The sequence below is a fragment of the Artemia sp. Qi Xiang Cuo genome, chromosome 8 (assembly GCF_049724085.1).
Source record: "Artemia sp. Qi Xiang Cuo chromosome 8, ASM4972408v1, whole genome shotgun sequence".
Taxonomy (NCBI): domain Eukaryota; kingdom Metazoa; phylum Arthropoda; class Branchiopoda; order Anostraca; family Artemiidae; genus Artemia; species Artemia sp. Qi Xiang Cuo.
Window position 1 is genome coordinate 62,685,202 of NC_142801.1, and position 20,000 is coordinate 62,705,201.

General features: G+C 34.1%; 1 protein-coding gene across 2 annotated transcripts in view; it reads right to left on the reverse strand.

Moving 5' to 3' along the window:
* The window catches only part of Gbeta13F (guanine nucleotide-binding protein subunit beta-1), a 124,071-nt gene that overhangs the window by 11,595 nt on the left and 92,476 nt on the right, over nucleotides 1-20,000 (reverse strand). For both annotated transcript variants that reach the window (XM_089093661.1, XM_089093662.1), the window contains exons 5-7: nucleotides 14,752-14,874; nucleotides 4,243-4,444; nucleotides 678-894 (exon numbers count right to left, since the gene is read on the reverse strand). In XM_089093661.1, coding sequence (XP_088949787.1) covers nucleotides 678-894; nucleotides 4,243-4,444; nucleotides 14,752-14,874 — 542 coding nt within the window. The remainder of the gene's footprint in view (nucleotides 1-677; nucleotides 895-4,242; nucleotides 4,445-14,751; nucleotides 14,875-20,000) is intronic.

A 20,000-nucleotide genomic window follows, 5' to 3' on the forward strand; every position in this document is an offset into this window, starting at 1 on the left:
ACACACACACACACACACACACACACACACACACACACACACACACACACACACACACACACACACACACACACACACACACACACACACACACACACACACACACACACACACACACACACACACACACACACACACACACACACACACACACACACACACAAATATATATATACATATACATATATATATATATATATATATATATATATACATATATATATACATATATATATATATATATATATATATATATATATATATATATATATATATATATATATATATATATAAAGCTCAATAATTTTGCTAGGTAAAACTGGACTATCGTTTCTCAGACGCGGGCGATAGACAAGAGGCAGCAAATAAACATTATTTGATGGATCTCACTCAAACCTAAATCAAGATACATAAATGTAGGAAAATAGAAACTCAGAAAAATAAATATGTATGTAACAACCAATAACTAATGACACAATTAGGCCCTGCTAATGAAACAAATGATTGGCATAAATTATATTCATTAAAAGTGGTTTTAATGTGACTGAATTTAATTGTCTTCTTTAATTTCTTTTTTGAGGGGGGGGGGGGGGTAGCGACACTCATGGTTGCTTTAGCACCTTCGCTTATTGGTTTCCCATGCTGCTTGGCTACAAACAGTTAATAAAAATTCATACCAGCTCGTTCGGTTCTCATAGAATCCCATATGTTGCAGTTGAAGTCATCATAGCCAGCTAGCAACAGTCTGCCAGATTTTGAAAATGCAACAGATGTAATACCACAAATAATGTTGTCGTGGCTGTACATTGCCAGCTCTTGATCTGCACGAATGTCAAAAAGCCGACAGGTGGCATCATCTGAGCCAGTTGCAAAGGCGCAGCCATTCGGGAAGAACTAAAATAAACAGAATAACTGTTAATCATAATTACTTATAGAGAAATACCCAACCCCCAAAGGATTGGAATTTTGTACACCTATTCAATTACTAATAATAATAATTCTCATCTCATCATATTAATGACGTAATTAATTTCAAAGGCCTTTTCTCATCGAAAAGAACTACTACGATGCTATGTCCTGCTTCACTGGCCTGTATTCGGTCGTCAAGAGTTTCTAGCAAATAAGTTTGGTTTTATTTAGATAGAGAGACTACACAATATTTGGGTTAACTTTGGCTTAGGAGGGGGGGGGGGGAGGGCAGAGGGGGTACTCGCCCCGGGCGCAGAAATTTTAGGGGCGCTAAATTTCAAATAATATAACGGTTATAATCCTCTTGTAATTTTTGAAATTTTATTTTTACTAAAATAAAATAGTTAGTAGGTTAGCGGTAAGAATCCGAAATTTTCATTTCCCCGTATCTTCACCACCATTCCTTAAAAATAAAAGTATGTAAACCGAATTTAATTAATTTTAACGTTTGCGATGTTTTGTATTCAAACATGTTCGAATCTTAGTGTATCCAATTATTTAGTTTGGGACGGGGGTCAGTGGCGTGAGTCTGTAAGCTCAGCCAGAGCCGACCCGGCTCTAAATGGGTACCTGGAGAAATCTGAGGAAGGTAAACATCAAGGGTGTGCGAAAGCACAGGATGGTTGGCCCCCAGCCCCCCATTGCACCTCCTGGCTGAAGGGCCAAGACACGGATATCAGCACCGCCGTTAGGGACTGTAAAGTCCAATGCCGTATTCTTTACCTTTACCTTACCTGTTCGTATTTTAGAAGATATCGGGATAATTAATAATTTTTAGAGGCTAAAGTAAGAAAAGTCAAAGACAAAAAAAAGTCACAAAAAAGTTATGAAAAGCTACATAAAGTTAAGAAAAGTAAAAATACGGTAAGTGCCTTTTTTACAAATGTCATTTGGTCAAAGTTATATTTTCAAACTTTTTGAAGTCACTAATTAGAATATGAAAATGAAATTGTCATTGCATTTTTCATAAAACAAAACACAACAAACAGCATATATACCTGACAAATGGCTTCATATTCCTATCCCAGTTTGTATCTAAGGATTTATGTGCTTAACGATGAATCAACTCAGTAGTATTGGCTAAGAAAAATGTGATTAATTACCTCTTTATTTTACCGTTTTATGTTTACGTTTGTTTTACCACTCCGCATAGAATGAAAAGTTGTAGAAACTTTAAGGGGATCCGTTAGACCGAATATTGAAAGATTATAGTAATTTTTCCATGGTAAACAAAAATCGGAGGACAACCAGCCCCCTCCCTTGCCCTTCGTACCCCTGAGCAATCCTGACCCTGAGTAGCTCCTGATAGCATCGTATTAAAATTTTGAGATGTATTTCATTCTAACAGTCCAAAAATGCACCAGAAGGGTTACAAACCACACAGGCCCCTTGAGCAAGGTGGCCCACAGACCCATCAAATTATACGGTTGATCCAATCCTCACAAACACATTTTAGTGGAAAAGGTGGTCACGTCATGCCTTCTTAAAACCACAATCTTAGATAATTTAAATCTGGATGATTCGAGGTACAAATTCAGCGCATGACTTTTCCGCCCCTCTTTTCACCACCAAATTGTGACAAAAGGTAGGCATGTGGCGCCCTGCTTACATCGTAACTATAAACGGTTTTATATCTCAGTGGAAAACAATTTAAGTCTAAGCTACGGGCTAATTCGGTGCAAAAATGAGCTAATAAAAGATCTTAACTCGAACTGGCGAGGCATGACAAGACAGATACAAAAATCTTAGTAAAAAAGAACAAACAGAACAACGTATCTACAGCCTGGAAAGACGACAGACAGAATCGTTGTATGTCTCCTTTTCTTTTCCTTCTACTGGCCGTAGACACGTAGTTTTGTTTGTTTTTTTCTCATGAGATTTTTCTTTCTTTATCAGAGCTAGGCAATGATTCGGTGCGGAAACGATCTGAATCGTGAGTTGGGGCAGAAACAAGCACAGTCATGAATCAGTTTTGTCCGTACAAAGTAGTCAAAATCCAGACTGAAAAAAAAACGAGCCAAGTTAGTTCCTAACTATCGCACTTGTAGCTAGCCTCAACAATCTCCCTCAAGTTTGACAACTCAATAGCCAATACCTTCCTCAGCTTGTGATAGAAAATCGTAAATATAGTCTAGGCGGAAATATTTTGTTCAAATATCTCTTTCAAAATGTTTTTTTTGTGTGTGTCGGTTTTTTTTTACGCGCCTTTTAATATTCGAAAAAAAATCCTGACAAAAGTGCATACTCTTTGACAGAGAAAATATGCAATAAATTTGATGCATAAATTTATTCGATCTTACATCCCCTTTCTTTAGATTAGGCGAAATCGAATCTTCAAGTTCAAAATAAATTTACATAATTCTCGGTCCAAAAAAGGTTGTTTTTCGAAAATATAACTACCATTTTTAGTTTAATTAAAAACTGAAAAAACGGCAAATTCCACCCCCCCCCCACCATGGATTTGGAAAAATACTTTTTTCTCTCTAATAAACTTACGTAAATTGGCGCCACTGGTTGTGACATATTACGATTCTTTGGTTTGTTTATAGGCCTACCTTTTTTTTTCTTTTTTTTTTTATAAAATACGATTCTTTTGGTACACAACTTTATTTAACTGATAATGTACACGGTCAAAGAAAAACTAGTTTTGGTTGTTAACATTTTAGATTATAAATGAGTCTTTATCTTTCGCTTATATATAACATCATTCACAATGGAAGTTCTCGACACAATCAGAAGCAGTGGAAATAATCATAAGCACGAAAAAGCCCTGTTCGATACAGCCGTCCGTTTCACAAGGTGTACTCACAGCAGCTACGATAAATCCAAAGATGGGCGCGAGAGGGAAGGGCACGGAAATGGTCCGAAGAATCATACCCCAGGCAAATTTGGACCGAAAGCTGTAGTTTCGGAGTGCAAACACCCCACCCTCTCTCTAAAAAACTGTCCTACCCCGTGCATACCCTAAGGGTCAAACTTGTTTTTTGACTTTAAAGACGCAACAATTTACTAATAACTGGTTACACTGGTAAAAAAAAAAAAAAAACTTTAAGGACGTTCAATACAGTAATCTCATTTTTCGCGTCTCAGCGTCGGTTATTATAAAAAATGTTTTATTAAAATTCTGAGGGAGAGGGAGGGTATTTTGAACTTTTTTCGATATTTAATGAGAATACAAAAAAATATGCCAAAATGTATTATAAAAATTTTGAGCCGGTATATTTTGTACTTTTTCAATTGTTTTAATGAAAATATCAAAAAAGTCTCACTTACTCCGATCGCATTAATATCCGATTCATGTCCTGTGAAAGTTTGCTTGCAGAGTCCCTCACGGATATCCCACAGCTTAGCAGAAGCATCACAAGCCCCAGACACAAATGTTCTCATGTCTGGTGCCACTGACAACGACATAACATCCCCAGTATGTCCTGTGAACGAGGTCACTTGTTGACCCGTCTCTATATCCCATAAAGCACTATAATGAACAAACGTTAAAAATTATCTAATGTTAGCATCAGCATTATAACTAAGGGGGGACGGTGGATTCCCCTCTGGTTCTACAAACAGAAATATAAAATATTATACATGCCCAGCCAAGAAGAAGAAATGTGAAAATATGGAAAACTCGACTTTATATAATAAATCCGCCAAAGAAGATAAACACATATAGCTGTGTCCAAAACAAAGGATGCACCTGACAAAATATATTTACTAAATATTTTGCGAAAATTATAACAAACTAGGAGACGGGGGACGGACCTGCCCCCTTTTTGGACTTTCTAAGCCTGTATGTCAAATTATTAGCATCACATGCTAACACGAGCACTGCATCCCACAGGCCACTATAAAAAAAGGAAACGAAGAATAAATGCTAGCCAATTTTAGTATAGCATCAGAGTTGGGGTACTAAGAGGGCCTACTCTTTCTTTACGACACTGACAGTGACATGGTATATGACAGCATTTTGAGACAACGAGATGGTCAATAGCTGATCCTTCTCTATATCCCGTGGGCCATTGCAACACACACACACACACAGACACACATATATATATATATATATATATATATATATATATATATATATATATTTATATATATATATATATATATATATATATATATATGCATATATGTATATATATGTATATATATATATATATATATATATATATATATATATGTATATATATGTATATATATATATATATATATATATATATATATATATATATATATATATATATATATATATATATATATATATATATATATATGAATGTCGATGAATGAGGACTTCATGTTCGTCGATCATTCCGCATATGATGGACGAACAAGGGCACTTGTTGACGCGTCTCTATATCCAATCATGCACTATAAAAGACAAACGGTTAAATTATCTAAGTTTAGTATCAGAGTCATGTCGCTAAGGGGGACCTCTTCCTTTATTTGGAAAATACTCGAGTATTGATCCGTCCACGAGAAAGAGAAAGAGTAAGACCCAGAGACTTGATATCTTATCCGTCTGTCTTCCAAAAACAAAGGTTAGCGCTTTCAAAAAAGAATATTAAGTAATATAAAACTAGTTTAAAATAAACAGACGATAGATATAAACTATTGTAGTATATTAATTGATTAGATGAGGATAATATTGAGCTATAGTTACTTTAACGAGCGAAAATAATTAATGACAAATACCTTATGAAGAAATTTATTATAAGGAATGCAAAAAAATTTACGATTAGATTGTGACTTGACAGGTGGTTTGTAATCATATGGTCTAGTCTAGAGTATATTTTTGTTAATATTGATGTTTAATTTCGTAATTTAAATTACGATAAAAAATGTTTTCTACAAAAGTCCTTCTTGTGAATATTTTGAACCACTTTCTAGGTAGCCCCTTATCCATATGTAAATTAAAGTCATAACAGCAGGGCGAAGGAGGGGACTAATCTGAAACATGGTTGCATAAAAATTAAATAATAACTATTCAACATATCTAGAAGAATAATTGTATATTTCTTTAAAATAGCTCGGCCATCTTAAACGCTTCTTAATACAGTTTCACTGATACAGCTGTAAAAACAAAAAAAAATTGTTTAAATATACGTAGTAAATCGCAGGACCGATCCTTACAAGGAGGCTAAGGGTGGGTGATGTTGTGAAGTTGCATTTTATGAAGAGAGAGAACACTTTTACTGGGGTCTGGGGGCGGTGTTAGCATAAAATAGAGTACATTTTACCCCAGTATTCTTTAATTTTCCAAAGGGGCCCCTTAGACCAACCTTCAAGGTGACAGGATTCATCCACACCCTGCTCCATCCTTTTGCATAGGTATGTTCAAATGTGTTTAGCTTTAGGGCCTCAGAGAACCCCTCTGAGATCATTTTTGTGTGTGGGGAAAAGTAACACATATCTGAGAATATAGATGTTCCTAAATTATTGAGAATTTTACCATATAAAACGAACTGCGTAATAAAAGCCACCGAGTGTCTCAAAGGTAGACTCGAAAAATTTGACTTTTTAAATTTTCGCTTTTTATTGTTAGTTTTTATCAAATCCTTCAGACATGTCTAGCCAACATGGTTACATAAAATAGCCATCAATGCACCGTTATTGTTGACGAATCAAGACTGCTTGGATATTATTGATAAATTGTCAAAATCTACAAAAAACTCCCCCAACAGAGAGCCACCAGCTCGTAGGGATGGGGAATTCACAATTTCACTAAAATTATTACTAGAAAATAGAAAAACAACCTCTTTCCTTCTTAAAAAGAAAAAAAAACAAGTGTTTTTTTTAGTAATAAAGAACTTGAAATTGACACTGATTGGTCAAAGGTGATATTGTCAAGCTTTGTAAGCATGCCATAGGACTTAAGAATAAAGACCTTATAGCTCGTAGGAATGGGGATTAGCTTCTGAACAAATTCACTACAATTATAATTAGAAAATGGACAACCTGTTTTTTTTTTAAAGAAAATAGAACAATTTTTTTAACAATAAAAAAAAAATTGAAAACAGCACTGATTGGTCCAAGGTGATATTGTTTAGCTTTGTAAGCACGCAAATGAAGAAAATTTTGGCTCAGTCACAGCTTGAGTAGGTCGGAAATTCTCAGGGTTTGGTGGTGGATAGTGTTGCCCCCCATTCCCACCTGATGGTCCCATATATAGCGCTAACTACTAATAATGCATTTCTTCATCAGTAATGGAACAGTTCTCGAACTGATTACCCAAAGGAACTTTTTTTTAGACGATTTTTATTTTGGATACAGTGCCATGGAACCTAGGTTTGTTTAAGCATGCAATAGGATTTAAGATTATAGACAAAAACATCAAAGCACGAAGAGGAAGAAGATAACTAGATTTCAAGAAAATCTACTCATAGAAGTTACCACAATATATATATATATATATATATATATATATATATATATATATATATATATATATATATATATATATAATAACACTACTAACACCACCTACTAACCCGAAGTAATCACCTAACACTACTAACACCACCTACTAACCCGAAGTAACCACCTAACACTACTAACACCCCCTACTAACCTGAACTAACCACCTAACACCACCTACTACCTAACACTTAACAGCCTAACAACAATTTCGATAAATTTCATGGCAAATAGCAAGCTCAATTGAACTATTGGTAAAATCTTTTGTTAGTCAAATAGCCTAGTCAAACAATTTAGGTGTGTAAATCACCTGTTAAGAATTACTGGAACCTCGTTATCTGTGTAGCCTAATTGGACAGAATGATAAGGCTAATAACAAGCCGTTTAAAGGGTCAATATATACGAAAATACATAACTGGGATAGGGGCGAGGTGAGCTTACTATTCGTTTCCTTTTTGTATGCTCTTTCCAAATATGAAAACAAACTCGCTGGCAAATGCCCCCCCCCCCATCCCCACCTGATGGTCCCATATATAGCACTAACCACTAATAATGCATTTCTTCGTCATATCAATGCAGTCACACCACTTTCTAACTCGTATTAAATAGGTAATTCATTTCTTCGTCACATCAATGCAGTCACATCACTTTATAACTCGTATTAAATAGGCTATCTTCTCAGATTACAGTTTATCTCAAGGAGTGATTGAGTGTGCAGCTTACCAAAATAGGCAATTATTTGAAATGGTTTTAAAAAGTGCATAATAATGGAAGAAAAAATGACAATCTGAGTAGTAGAAACACTGTGGATATTATAAAATAAGAATTTTACTGTTTTAGTGTTTTCATTTAGTTTTGAGATATTCGTTGAGCTACATATTGAAGCATCCAGAAGGGGGGGGGGGATGGATTCACCATGTCTTTATGTTGGTTATTTAATCTTACATATTAGTCACTAAATTGCCCAGAGGCCCCCTTTCAAACTTCACAAGATCCTCGAACTGAGAAACTTAACTCTAAAAGAGCCACAACAAAACAAAATCAAGTATACATACTTTCACTGACAGCGAAAAAGCCCTTCATTGTTCAAATATTTGAAGTATCTGAACAGAACAATATATCGAATCTAATTAAGATAAATTTCATTGTGTTATTGATCCTAGCAATTCCTGCACGACTTTCACTGAGGCTTTCATACAAGGTTGCACATTCGTCAGGCAAAATCGTGATCAATCTATGAGTGGCAAACTTGGAAGAGTGGGCGTAGCTATTTACAGAGCTGTACTCATTTTTGGTGCCCCAATAGTGTTCTCAATAAGGAGGTTACATCTCTTAAGGTTAATGTTATCAGTGCAATTTTTGGTATGCTATCTTTCTGCGCTTCTACGATTTCAACAGATCAAGGAAAACCGAAACTGGTAATTATGTATTATAGCCACCACACTCAAGTTCTTCACCTGAGTAGAACCGGTTTCTCTGAACATGGATGAAATTCATTTAGTTTACGATCTGTATTGACAGAGAATAGTGTCAAACCTAAGAGAACCTAACCTAACCTTTCTGAGCGGCCTAAACTACAGAAGGAAGTTATGGAAAAGTTAGGCTGTAATTTCCATAATTTTATTAATAAAGTATGATATTTTCATCATATTTTGGTATATTTCATTAGGATTAACCGTCAGAGAAGCCGATTCTACTCAGATGAAGGACTTGAGTGTGGTGGCTATAATACATAAGTACTCAAAAACGTTGATGTCATTTATTAGTTTATTAAAAACCTTGCATAAAAAAAAAAGCTCAAGTTCCGACTCTTCAACAGCAACGTCCTCTACATACTCATGTAAGAATGCGAATCTTAGGCGTTGACCAAACAGCTGGAAAGGTGAAACCAGGGATTTGAGAATATCTATCTTCGACGCATCCTTGCTATGCACAGGATAGATAAGTTTATGAACGCCTTTATACGTGAAAAGACAAAGTAGCCATTCATGATCTATAGAATCACAAATCACCGATGGCGTTATTGGGGTCACATGATGCAGACGAACGAGGGCCGCCTCTCTCATGATGTGTGGTGTTGAACTCCTCCCGGCATCAGAAGACGTGCACGGAAAAGGGTAACATACGGCCGATGCTTTGAGAAGGATGCTGCGCTGTACAGATTGTCGCTCGGAGATCTTTGATCCAAAGAAATATATATATATATATATATATATATATATATATATATATATATATATATATATATATATATATATATAAATATATATAAATATATATATATATATATATATATATATATATATATATATATATATATATATATATATATATATATATATATATATATATATATATATATATATATACAGCACTAGAAGTAAGACTAATTCATGACCAGCTGATTTTCTGTATGTTTTGCAAAAACCTGAGAAATAGCTAGTGCAGATTCTGCCTTTTTTTTTATTTTGACCAATTAGTGTGCTTCTGTATCAACTTGGTAGACGTGGTAAATATTTTGCAAAACAGATAACCAACAAACGGATCTTTGATCGATCTTATTTCATAGCTAAGATTAAGTTCTATCGATCTGCCAAATTAAATTGTTGAAATTTATAGTGCATGGTTTTTCGGCTTAAAAATGTGATGTAAATTGGCTTAAAACTGTTGAAAAAAGGACAACTTTCCTATTTTTAAGCAAGTTTACATTCTTCTCTAAGAAAAAGTCTAAGTAATATGGTAATTCTGGCTCGGTGAATGAATACATCTGAGATCAAGGAATCCAACACACCGATTATCTTGTCCTTATGGTGCAAGTTACAGCCACAGGCTATCGCAAAATTGCTCGTTTTACATGGAATATATACAATATGGTAAACTTTTCCCAATAAATCACTAATTGCTACCCTCTAAACTGCAACATAACCCAGCTATCTCAAAACCTCTTTAGAATAAATGTGAAGGAATTGGGAGCATAGAAATAGATTTCCTTTATTTGTGTAATGTCTATGGTTTATGTAGTGTGAATTCTTAGTGTTAATGTTTTTCATTTTTTATTACCATGGTCTTAGGCAGGGGCATATCCAGGATTTTTGTTCGGGAAGGGTTATTTTTTTCGGTTGGTGGGGGGGGGGTACCAAAACGTATCAAAAATCTGTTTAAATGCATTTTGTTACGTTCTATCTAGAACATCATTCTGAAGGGTTATTCCATTAAAACCATCTTTTAAACCGGGAGTTCAATTGATGCATGAAACCCAGTGACCCAACTGGGTAACTGACTAGCAATATATCAGACATTCACTGTGTCTGGCAAACCCAAAAAATGTGGTTGAAAAAGAAGATCCATTGACTCCTTTATCATTAATGATATTTGAAAATTGAAGCAGGGAAAGTATATCCAGTGAAAGTATATATTTCCAATGGATAATTTCCAATCGTCCCAAATGTCGACAAATCTCATTGTCGGCACTATCTCAAATGCTACACAGCTAACACAGCTTCATACCCTAACAGCTAACATACCCTCTTTTCTTTCTTTTCTTCAAGTAAAAATGACAATTGCCATGAAAAATTAAATCTTTAAGCAGGGCCGTATCCAGGATTTTTGTTCGGCGGGGGGGGGGGGGGCTTACAAAAAAATATTTTCCGATGGACATGTATTGCATGTATTTTGAATGCATTACAAATATTTTTGCTAATTTCGTACGAGTTGGGCAAAAATTTCCGATGGGGGTCAAACTAGGTAACCCTCTTCCTAAAACCTTTTTAAACTATTACTGACGCCTAGAAATCAAATTGTTGATTTTAGCGATATGTCAAACTGGCCCAAATAATATTCTTAATAAAGTAATTAAATTCATACTTCCTCCCATTATTTTTCCCTTAACGAAACTTATTAACCTCTCTTTTCAGCATGGTATTTTCCCGAGCAGTCTCAAGCGTGCTCGAGTCATCATATTATATAAGGGGGGGGGGGGGGGCGAAATGATCCAGCCAACTATCGGTCAATTTCTTTGTTGTCTGTGTTTAGCAAAATATTTGAGAAGGCGATGCTTTCTCGTCTTAATAATTTTCTTACTTCTAAAGATTTTTTTCACGATTTTCAATTTGGTTTTAGAGCAAATCATTCAACTGAGCATGCTTGTGCAGTTTTACTGAATTATCTTCACTCTGCCATAGACTCCCTTTTGATTCCTGATGCTTTGTTTCTGGATGTTCGTAAAACCTTTGATTCTTTAACCCACAGTGTTCTTCTATTCAAATTTTCTCATTTTGGCGTAAGAGGTAGTGCGTTTTATTGGTTCAAGTCTTTCATGTCTGGTAGAATAATTTCTATTGATCCGCTTTTTCGCTCACCATCAAGCGTTGACTAGGGGGTCCCTCAGGGGTCAGTTTTAGGGCCGCTACTGTTTTTAATTTATGTAAATGACCTAATTTTTGCAGTTATAAATAAAAATCTTCTTTATTGCTGTCGTCTATGTCGTCCAAAGTTCTCCCGTACCCATAACCATTGTCTGCATACCTCAGATTCTCTTGTTACTTTTGCCGATGATACCACCCTTATTACTTCTGGGAGAACAGAGGATGCGGTTCGTACAAAGATAGTGGACCTCTTCGAGAGAGTTTCAATTAGGTTTGATGCTAACTCTCTTGCCTTAAATGTTTCTAAAACTAGTTTTTTAGTTTTTTCTCGTATATCTCAGGCTTGTCCTCAATTATCTGAAATTCATATATCCAAAGGCTTTATTAGTAGACCAAAGGATGGCAATGTCCGTTTCCTTTGTATCCTCCTAGATGAAAATTTATCTTTTCAAAACCATACTGATTTGAATAAAATGAAGGTATGCAGAAACCTCGGTATTCTAAGAAAACTAAAACACATTTTTCCAGGACCAATTCTAAGAATCCTATTTCATAGGTTAATTCATTCTTATGTTTCCTATTGTCCAGTCATATGGATGTCTACTTTCCCTTCTTTTCCCAAACCGCTTTCGAATACTTACGATAAAGCTATAAATCTTATCCAGGATGTAAATGGTTCGGCAATTAAATCGTTACTTGATATTAAAAAAAACTTTATATTCTTTCCTGTGCGTCTTTCGCTTTTCTTCAGCTCCATGGTGATATTACTGACACTTAGATTTACGTCTTCTTTTGTATCTGGTCGGTCAAATTATCAACTCCGTAGTTCTCTAAATATCCAAATTCCCCATACATCAACAATAAGATCCGATTTTAATCCTTTTGTTGCGTGTCATTTGACATGGAACGCCCTTCCCGGTTCGGCTTGAGAATGCCACACGTTTGGCACCTTCAAAAGACTAGTAAAAAAAATCTTTGTTTTCATGTGATTAATTTTTCTCACTTTTGCCAGAATAAATTTTATTTCCTGAATAAACTTTACTTTATAATTTTTATTTATTTATATTTTCTTTTCTTCTCCTTTTTGCTCTTCTTTCTGTGACTGTGAGTATAAGTGTTATTTTTTTATCGTGGCTTACTTTTGTGTTTTGAATGGTTGGCAATAGTTTTTCATTTAATTGTTTTTCGTTTCTGTATAATCTGATTGTGACCAGTAGATTGTAGAAGTGTATGAAGATCACTTGATTTGAGAATAATATGCAGAGAAATGAATTAAGTTATGCTTTATTGATGTTTGATTTTTTTTTTATCCTTCTTCTGCTTTTTATCTCAGTAAGTAATTGGCTATTGTTCTCTGAGTTTGTATTCGTATATACTCCCCTAATTAAAGCCCAAGGAGCCTTTGGGGGGACTAGCACAGTGTATTATTGTATGTGTACTGATAATGAATAAAATCATATCTTATCTTATCATATCATCAGCAAGCGTCATTAAAAAAAAAAAAAAAAAAAAAAAAAAAAAAACCGAATTTCACGAAAGAATTATATCGTTTGTACATATTTCATCGTTTGGCAAAATCTCAAACGCTGTTTGCTGCTAGTACTTGCGCCAAAAAATCGTTTTTTCCCCACTGGCGCGGTTGGGGGAACAGGCCTAAAGGAACCTCCATTAAACAAAAACTAAAGAAAGAAACCTGAGGGCATTGATTCATGACGTCCGATTTTCTTTTCCAAGACAGCAAAATAGAGCTGTTTTTATGGACTTTGTAAGGATTTATTTAAACAAAATACCAGTTATAACCAAATAGAATATAAAAAAAATTGTTAATAAAATGTTGGGTTAAGATACGTATATATTAGGGTGACCGTCACCCTAATATATTATGTATAATTATTATAGTATATAATTAATTATTGTTATTATTATAATTGTTATATATTAATATATAATATATAATAAATATTATATATTATTAATATATAATAATTATTAAAGTATATACACCCTAATATGTTATAGCATGTATATTAGGGTGAGCGTGTATATTAGATCCGGTCACCCTAGTGTATATTCAAGGGCATTTGCAGGAAGGGTTCAGCACTATATATTACGCAGAGCACCAGAAATAAAGGGCATAGCACCAGAAATTACGCAGGTTTTCAAATCGCATGAATAAAAGCTCCTCTCCTCCTGCACCCGATATTTTTCAGTAAATACAGTACTAAAAAAATTATTGAACAAACCTATGGCCGTTCAGAGATGTTTGCCAAATGCACAAAATTTTGCCCAAATGTTTAATTAATTACAATCCATCATTTTAATTCTTAAGCAGACAAATTAAGATAAAAACTACAAACTATCCTACGATTAACTAATAATAGATTATTTCAGTTAGAAAACAAAAATAAATTATTTTTAAAACATTTTCCAACAACGAGCTTTTCAAGGAAAAGTAGAGTACCCGTACTAAATCATGAAACGAGCGGAATTAATTCTAACTTTATGGTTCATCCATAACAATATGTTAACTTTATGTTTGATGTGATTGTTGATTTTAATTTCTGTTCATTTTGGGTCCCATCAATTCATTCAGTCTTCTCTATTTGTATTAAATTTAAGACTTTATTTCTGGTCGTTTAAGGTATGGTTATCTACTTTTCTTTGAAAAACTTTTGGACAACACTTTTTTAAGTTAATCTAACACAGAAAGAAAGAAAAAGGAGAGCAGCAAAGTCTAAAATTAAAAAAAAAAAAAACAAGTAAATAAATATATAGAAGACGTAACATGAACTGTGTTACCATCACACCAGCACATTGCAAAATTTCCTGGAAGTCTTCTTGGTCTCTGGGATAAAGTACCATAACCATTAAAAAAAAAAAAAAAAAAAAAAAAAAAAAAAAAAAAAAAAAAAAGTGAGCGTAACAAAGTCAAAACAGAAAACTAAAAGACGACAGGAAGAATCCATAAATAAAAATAAAGGATGGCGTAGTTACTTACCAAGTCATATCGCCGGAGCTGGTTACAATTTGGTTGTCATTCAAGAACCTACAGCAAGACAAATATCCAGTGTGACCAGGCAATTCCCGACTCACTCGCACGTTACCCTCTCGTGTTTTTAAACTGAAAAGAAAGAAGGGATTGCAAAGAAAATATTGAAGTCTTTTGTACCATATTTTTTTGTAATTTTAACAAAAACAGGTTTAAATTTTTCCCAGTGTATTATTGTAAGTAATTATTTTATATGTTTATTTTCAATGTCTAATCAACTATTTTTAGAGTGTTTTCCAATATTGATGAATATACGTTTTCATCTATGCCTTGAAATCCTTAATACGGAATTTATTTTTCATAAGCCATTTGCATGCTACCCTCTCTTGTTTCCAAAAAGATTGAAGAAAGAAGACACAGAAAAAGAAAGAAGATATTGAAAAAGAAGGAAGAAGAGGTTGAAAATATTGTAAAAGAAATTCAGGCAATCAAGTTCTTTTGAATCATATTTAATTGTCAAGTTTAATAGTGAAATATTTAAGTTTTCACCCTATAAATTATTCTATATGGACATTTTTATTTATTTTAATTTTCCTGACATCTCTTGGAATTATGCCAAAAATTATGCCAGCATAAATACCATTGCAACTAAAGTTGCAGCAGCCATTCTTTTTTACCCATATTCACAGTGTAAGTACTGAAATTCATGCGTATTTAATTTACTAGCGCTCTAGGGAATTATAATAAACTGAGTTGCTCAATTTCAGCTCTGCTCAATTAAGCTTCAGTTTAGTTTTTTTGCCTATATTCACACTGTAAGCCTACTGAAATTCATATGTGTATAATTTACCAGCACTCTAGGGAACTATAAAACTACCATTTTTTTTAAGTTGCTCAATTTAAGCTCTGCTCAATTATTCTTCAGTTTAGTTTTTTTTGCCTATATTCACAGTATAAGTCCACTGAAATTCATATGTGTATAATTTACCAGAACTCTGGGGAATTATAATAAAACTACCATTTTTTTGAAGTTCTTCAATTTAAGCTCAACTCAATTAAGCTTCAGTTTAGATTTCTTTACTGAAATTTATATGGGTATAATTAATCAGCACTCTAGGGAACTATAAAACTACCATTTTTTTTAAGTTGCTCAATTTAAGCTCTGCTCAATTATTCTTCAGTTTAGTTTTTTTTTGCCTACATTCACAGTATAAGTCCACTGAAATTCATATGTGTATAATTTACCAGAACTCTGGGGAATTATAATAAAACTACCATTTTTTTTAAGTTCTTCAATTTAAGCTAAACTCAATTAAGCTTCAGTTTAGATTTCTTTGCCTATATTCACAGAGCAAGTCTACTGAAATTTATATGTGTATAATTAATCAGCACTCTAGGGAATTATAAAACTACCATTTTTTTTAAGTTGCTCAATTTAAGCTCTGCTCAATTATGCTTCAGCTTAGTTTTTTTTTTTTCCTATATTAACAGCATAATTCTACTGAAATTCATATGTGTATAATTTACCAGCACTCTGGGGGATAATAATAAAACTACCATTTTTTTGAAGTTGCTCAATTCAGCTTAGCTTGGCTTCAGCAATTAAGCTGCAGCTTAGTTTTTTTTATACTATTAAAAAAAAGCCTTCATATACTTTTTTTAGTTTTTTTCATGATTGTTCTCTTGTTCTTATTTTTATCTTGACTTTCGACTTGTTCTTCCTTTTGCTCTAGATTTATAGTTTCAAATCTTTGAGTAGCAGACTATTTTTAACATTGTGATTACGTTGCTTTGAAAAGACACTGTTAAACACAAACTTTATCAATTCGTGACATAATACTGCCAATAGACTTAAATTGTCTTTTGCCCACATTCATCTCGGTTGCCTCTTCTATACCTCTTACATTTACTTTAATATGGAAAAAGTCAGGTCTTTTATATCTGAAGAGGAGTATTTTTTTTTTCAAAGATACCTTTAGTGAAGATATTATTCACTCCATCCAATTCTAAGCATCGATGAGTCCTCTGGATGATCCCACTTCTATGATTCAACAACCTTCCCATTCCTTTCAAGTCCCTTCCCAAAGAATATGGGGAATTAGCAAGAGAATTTTTTCTGCGATTTAGCATGGAAAAATTTTTATAGAATAATTCCACTATTACTATAGTCTGGCGACTTGATTAAAAAAAAAAAAAAATTCAAAGAGAATTGGGTAATTAAGATTATTCGTCTGTATTTTTGTAGGACTAAAGTAGAAATTTCTCTATGGGTAGTATTCAATCAGAATTCTCTTGTTTTCAAGAATTGTGTCAATTCAAAATCTAGTCTGTACAAAAAAGGTCGAAGCTATACTGAAAAAATCTTGTCAGTTTTAAATAGGCTAGTTTAGGGTAAGTTTAATTTGGTTTAACTGACGAACCAAAGGTAATTAACTAACTAAAGATAAACCTCAGGTGAAAAAACAAACGCAAACGCTACACCCGAAGCCTTTCATTTCCCATCTGAGGTGCTTCAGATTGACATGACGAATATTGACTTAACCTCAAGCTAAGATGAATTGCAGCAAAGCCTGTCGGACAAGAGGAGGCATAAAAAAAAGAACACACAAAATAGGTTATCAACTACAAAAGGTAGGGTTGTTTTTGTTGCCCCCCCCCCCCAACAGAGAATTTGAATCCACTGCCCCCCCCCCCAAAAAAAAATTGTCGGAAATTTACAACTCGATCTCCAGCCGTAAGAATATACAAGGTAGACCTATCAAACACTGAACAGAAAATATTTACTGCAAATAAGAGAAAGAAGTGTATCGTAGGATAGCTTCTGGTACCGCTGAGTGCCGTCGAACAACTGTCTTAGAGCTGGGAATTTACAGACAGAGCGTATTATTATACAGGAGATAGGATAAAGCTTGCAACGTGGGCATTGAGAGGGCTTGAGTTTGTTTTCTTATCCGTTTTAAATTTGGCTTCATTTTTATTGTAATTTCTTTGAATTTTACATCTCGTTTCTTCTTACACAGTAATTTCTGGTCGATTTGAAACCTTGTATAAGTTAATCTCTCTTAATTATACTAAAAGGTCAAAAAGAGAGGGGGAGAGTTCTTTTGTTCAGAATTTCAGTATTTTATTGAAGAAAAAAGGGGGATTAAGAGAAGGGGTCACAAGATAAAAGTAAATTTGCTAGGGGGGTATGGATAGCCTACTTACAGGGGTTTAATTTTGGACTTTTATATCCAATTTTAGCCGCAGCTGTATAATCAACAAGTTCAGAAACCCTTAAATATTAAATTTAGCGAAAAATACGACAACTTAGTGAAATATATACGTAATATTCATTTCTTCAGACTTCATTATTACAATTAAAGCTTCAGATTTGCAATCAACGAGCTACGCAATCCTTAAATACTAGTGCGATTTTGATTTTAATTATTTTTAGCGATTAACGTTTAATAATTATGGACCATACACAAAACATTTTCCGAGTAATAGCGAGTCAAAAGAGGTACACCATGCCTATGTTTGGGGATAAAGGGATATTGAGGGACAGAGGCCAAAGGACCTCTCTTCAGGACCCTTAATCATACGGAGCTAATATCCTTGAATGACAGATTTGTCAAGGGCGTAACATGACCACCTTTCTAACAAAATGTATTTATGACAAACCTATTTGACAAGGGCAATTTTTATTACTAAACGGGTACCCCCTTCCCTAAAGGTACATTTTTGACCATTTAACTTTTCTACTTTAAATATTATCCTGAAATTATGATGCGATGTCACATGGGCCTGCAGCAGCAAATGGAGTGGTCACAGCACATGCTTTGGTAACCCTCTGTTGTTTTGCCTAAAGGCACATTTTTGGACCTTTCAACCGTTCTATTTTAAATACTATCCTGAAATAACAATCCGATGTCACATGGGGCTGCAGCAGCACTGTGGTTTTGTAGCATAAACCATACAGTACATGGTTTGGTTACCCTCTGATGTTTCAGCCCATAAAAAGACCATCCCAACTTTCAACCAAATGAGATTACCATAAGCTTCTACGTTCTGTCGTTCTATATTGTGGGACAAAAGAACAGACATCGCTCTTCCCTGTCAACTCTATTGCGTTGGCTATGATAGACTATTTTTGTCTTGCTGAGGTAATATGTAATTAACCTCATTAGAAGCTTATTAAACAAGTTACGGAGGCTCAATGAGCAGAAGATTGACGCAGTAGATAGACTAATTGAACACAGCCTAGAAGCAAGGCCCTATCAAGGGGGTGGGGGGTTACCAGGTTTGAGCCCCCCCCCCCACAAAAAAATTGTACAACTCGTAAAAAAGTAACAAAATGCATATAAATAAATTTTTGATTCCTTTTTTTAAATTTTTATCTATGCCCCCCTCCCCCCCAAAAAAATCCTGGGTACGCCCTTGCCTAGAGGTAGTCGATTTATAACATTCTGAATATACTCATGCTTTGAATCAAACTTATTTTATTAAAAATTTAATAAAATAAGAGGAATATTTTCATTATTAGCATATAAGGCGTTCAAATGAGTAGTTTCTGTTCACTTCACACTGCTATTAACACGTACATTACTCCTTTACAAAAAAAAAAAAAAAAAAAAAATAAAAAATTAAAATAATTACATAAAAAAAACAAAAAACAACGACTAAAAGTCAAAAAATATTAAACAGATATAGTTAATCGAAAAACTTACAAGTTAAGTGCTAACCAGACGAAACCCAAACAGCCGTTAAAATAACAACAATTAAACATTAAAGAGGCTGCATCAGGCGAGGACAGCATTGATATCATCCTCCATTTCCATCCCAAAGAATGACAAAAACAAAAATTCGGTTTATTTAATGATCATAAACCGACCTGAAAAGATCGTTACCAAAAAAGCCAAGTCCGATAGCTTAAACAGAATGGACAAGTAGTAGTAGTAATAGCAATTTATTAGGCTATATAATAAAAAAAAAAACAAAGACAAAATAAATCGGTAGCACACCAGAAGCGTCAGAGCCTATAAGTAAGGGAGCGACAACATCGCAACTAGACACATAGTCCCATTTTTTAGGGGAGGGGGTGCAAGCAGTGGCGTTAATTCACTAAGATTTAGAGGGGGCAAAATGTTTTTTTCAGACTTTTTCAATGAAAATACAAAAAGATATTTTCAGATTTAGAATGGGGACGGGGCAAAGAGATTAAGGGAGCCACATGCCCTCCACATCTCACCCCCAATTACCGCCACTGGTGACTAAAC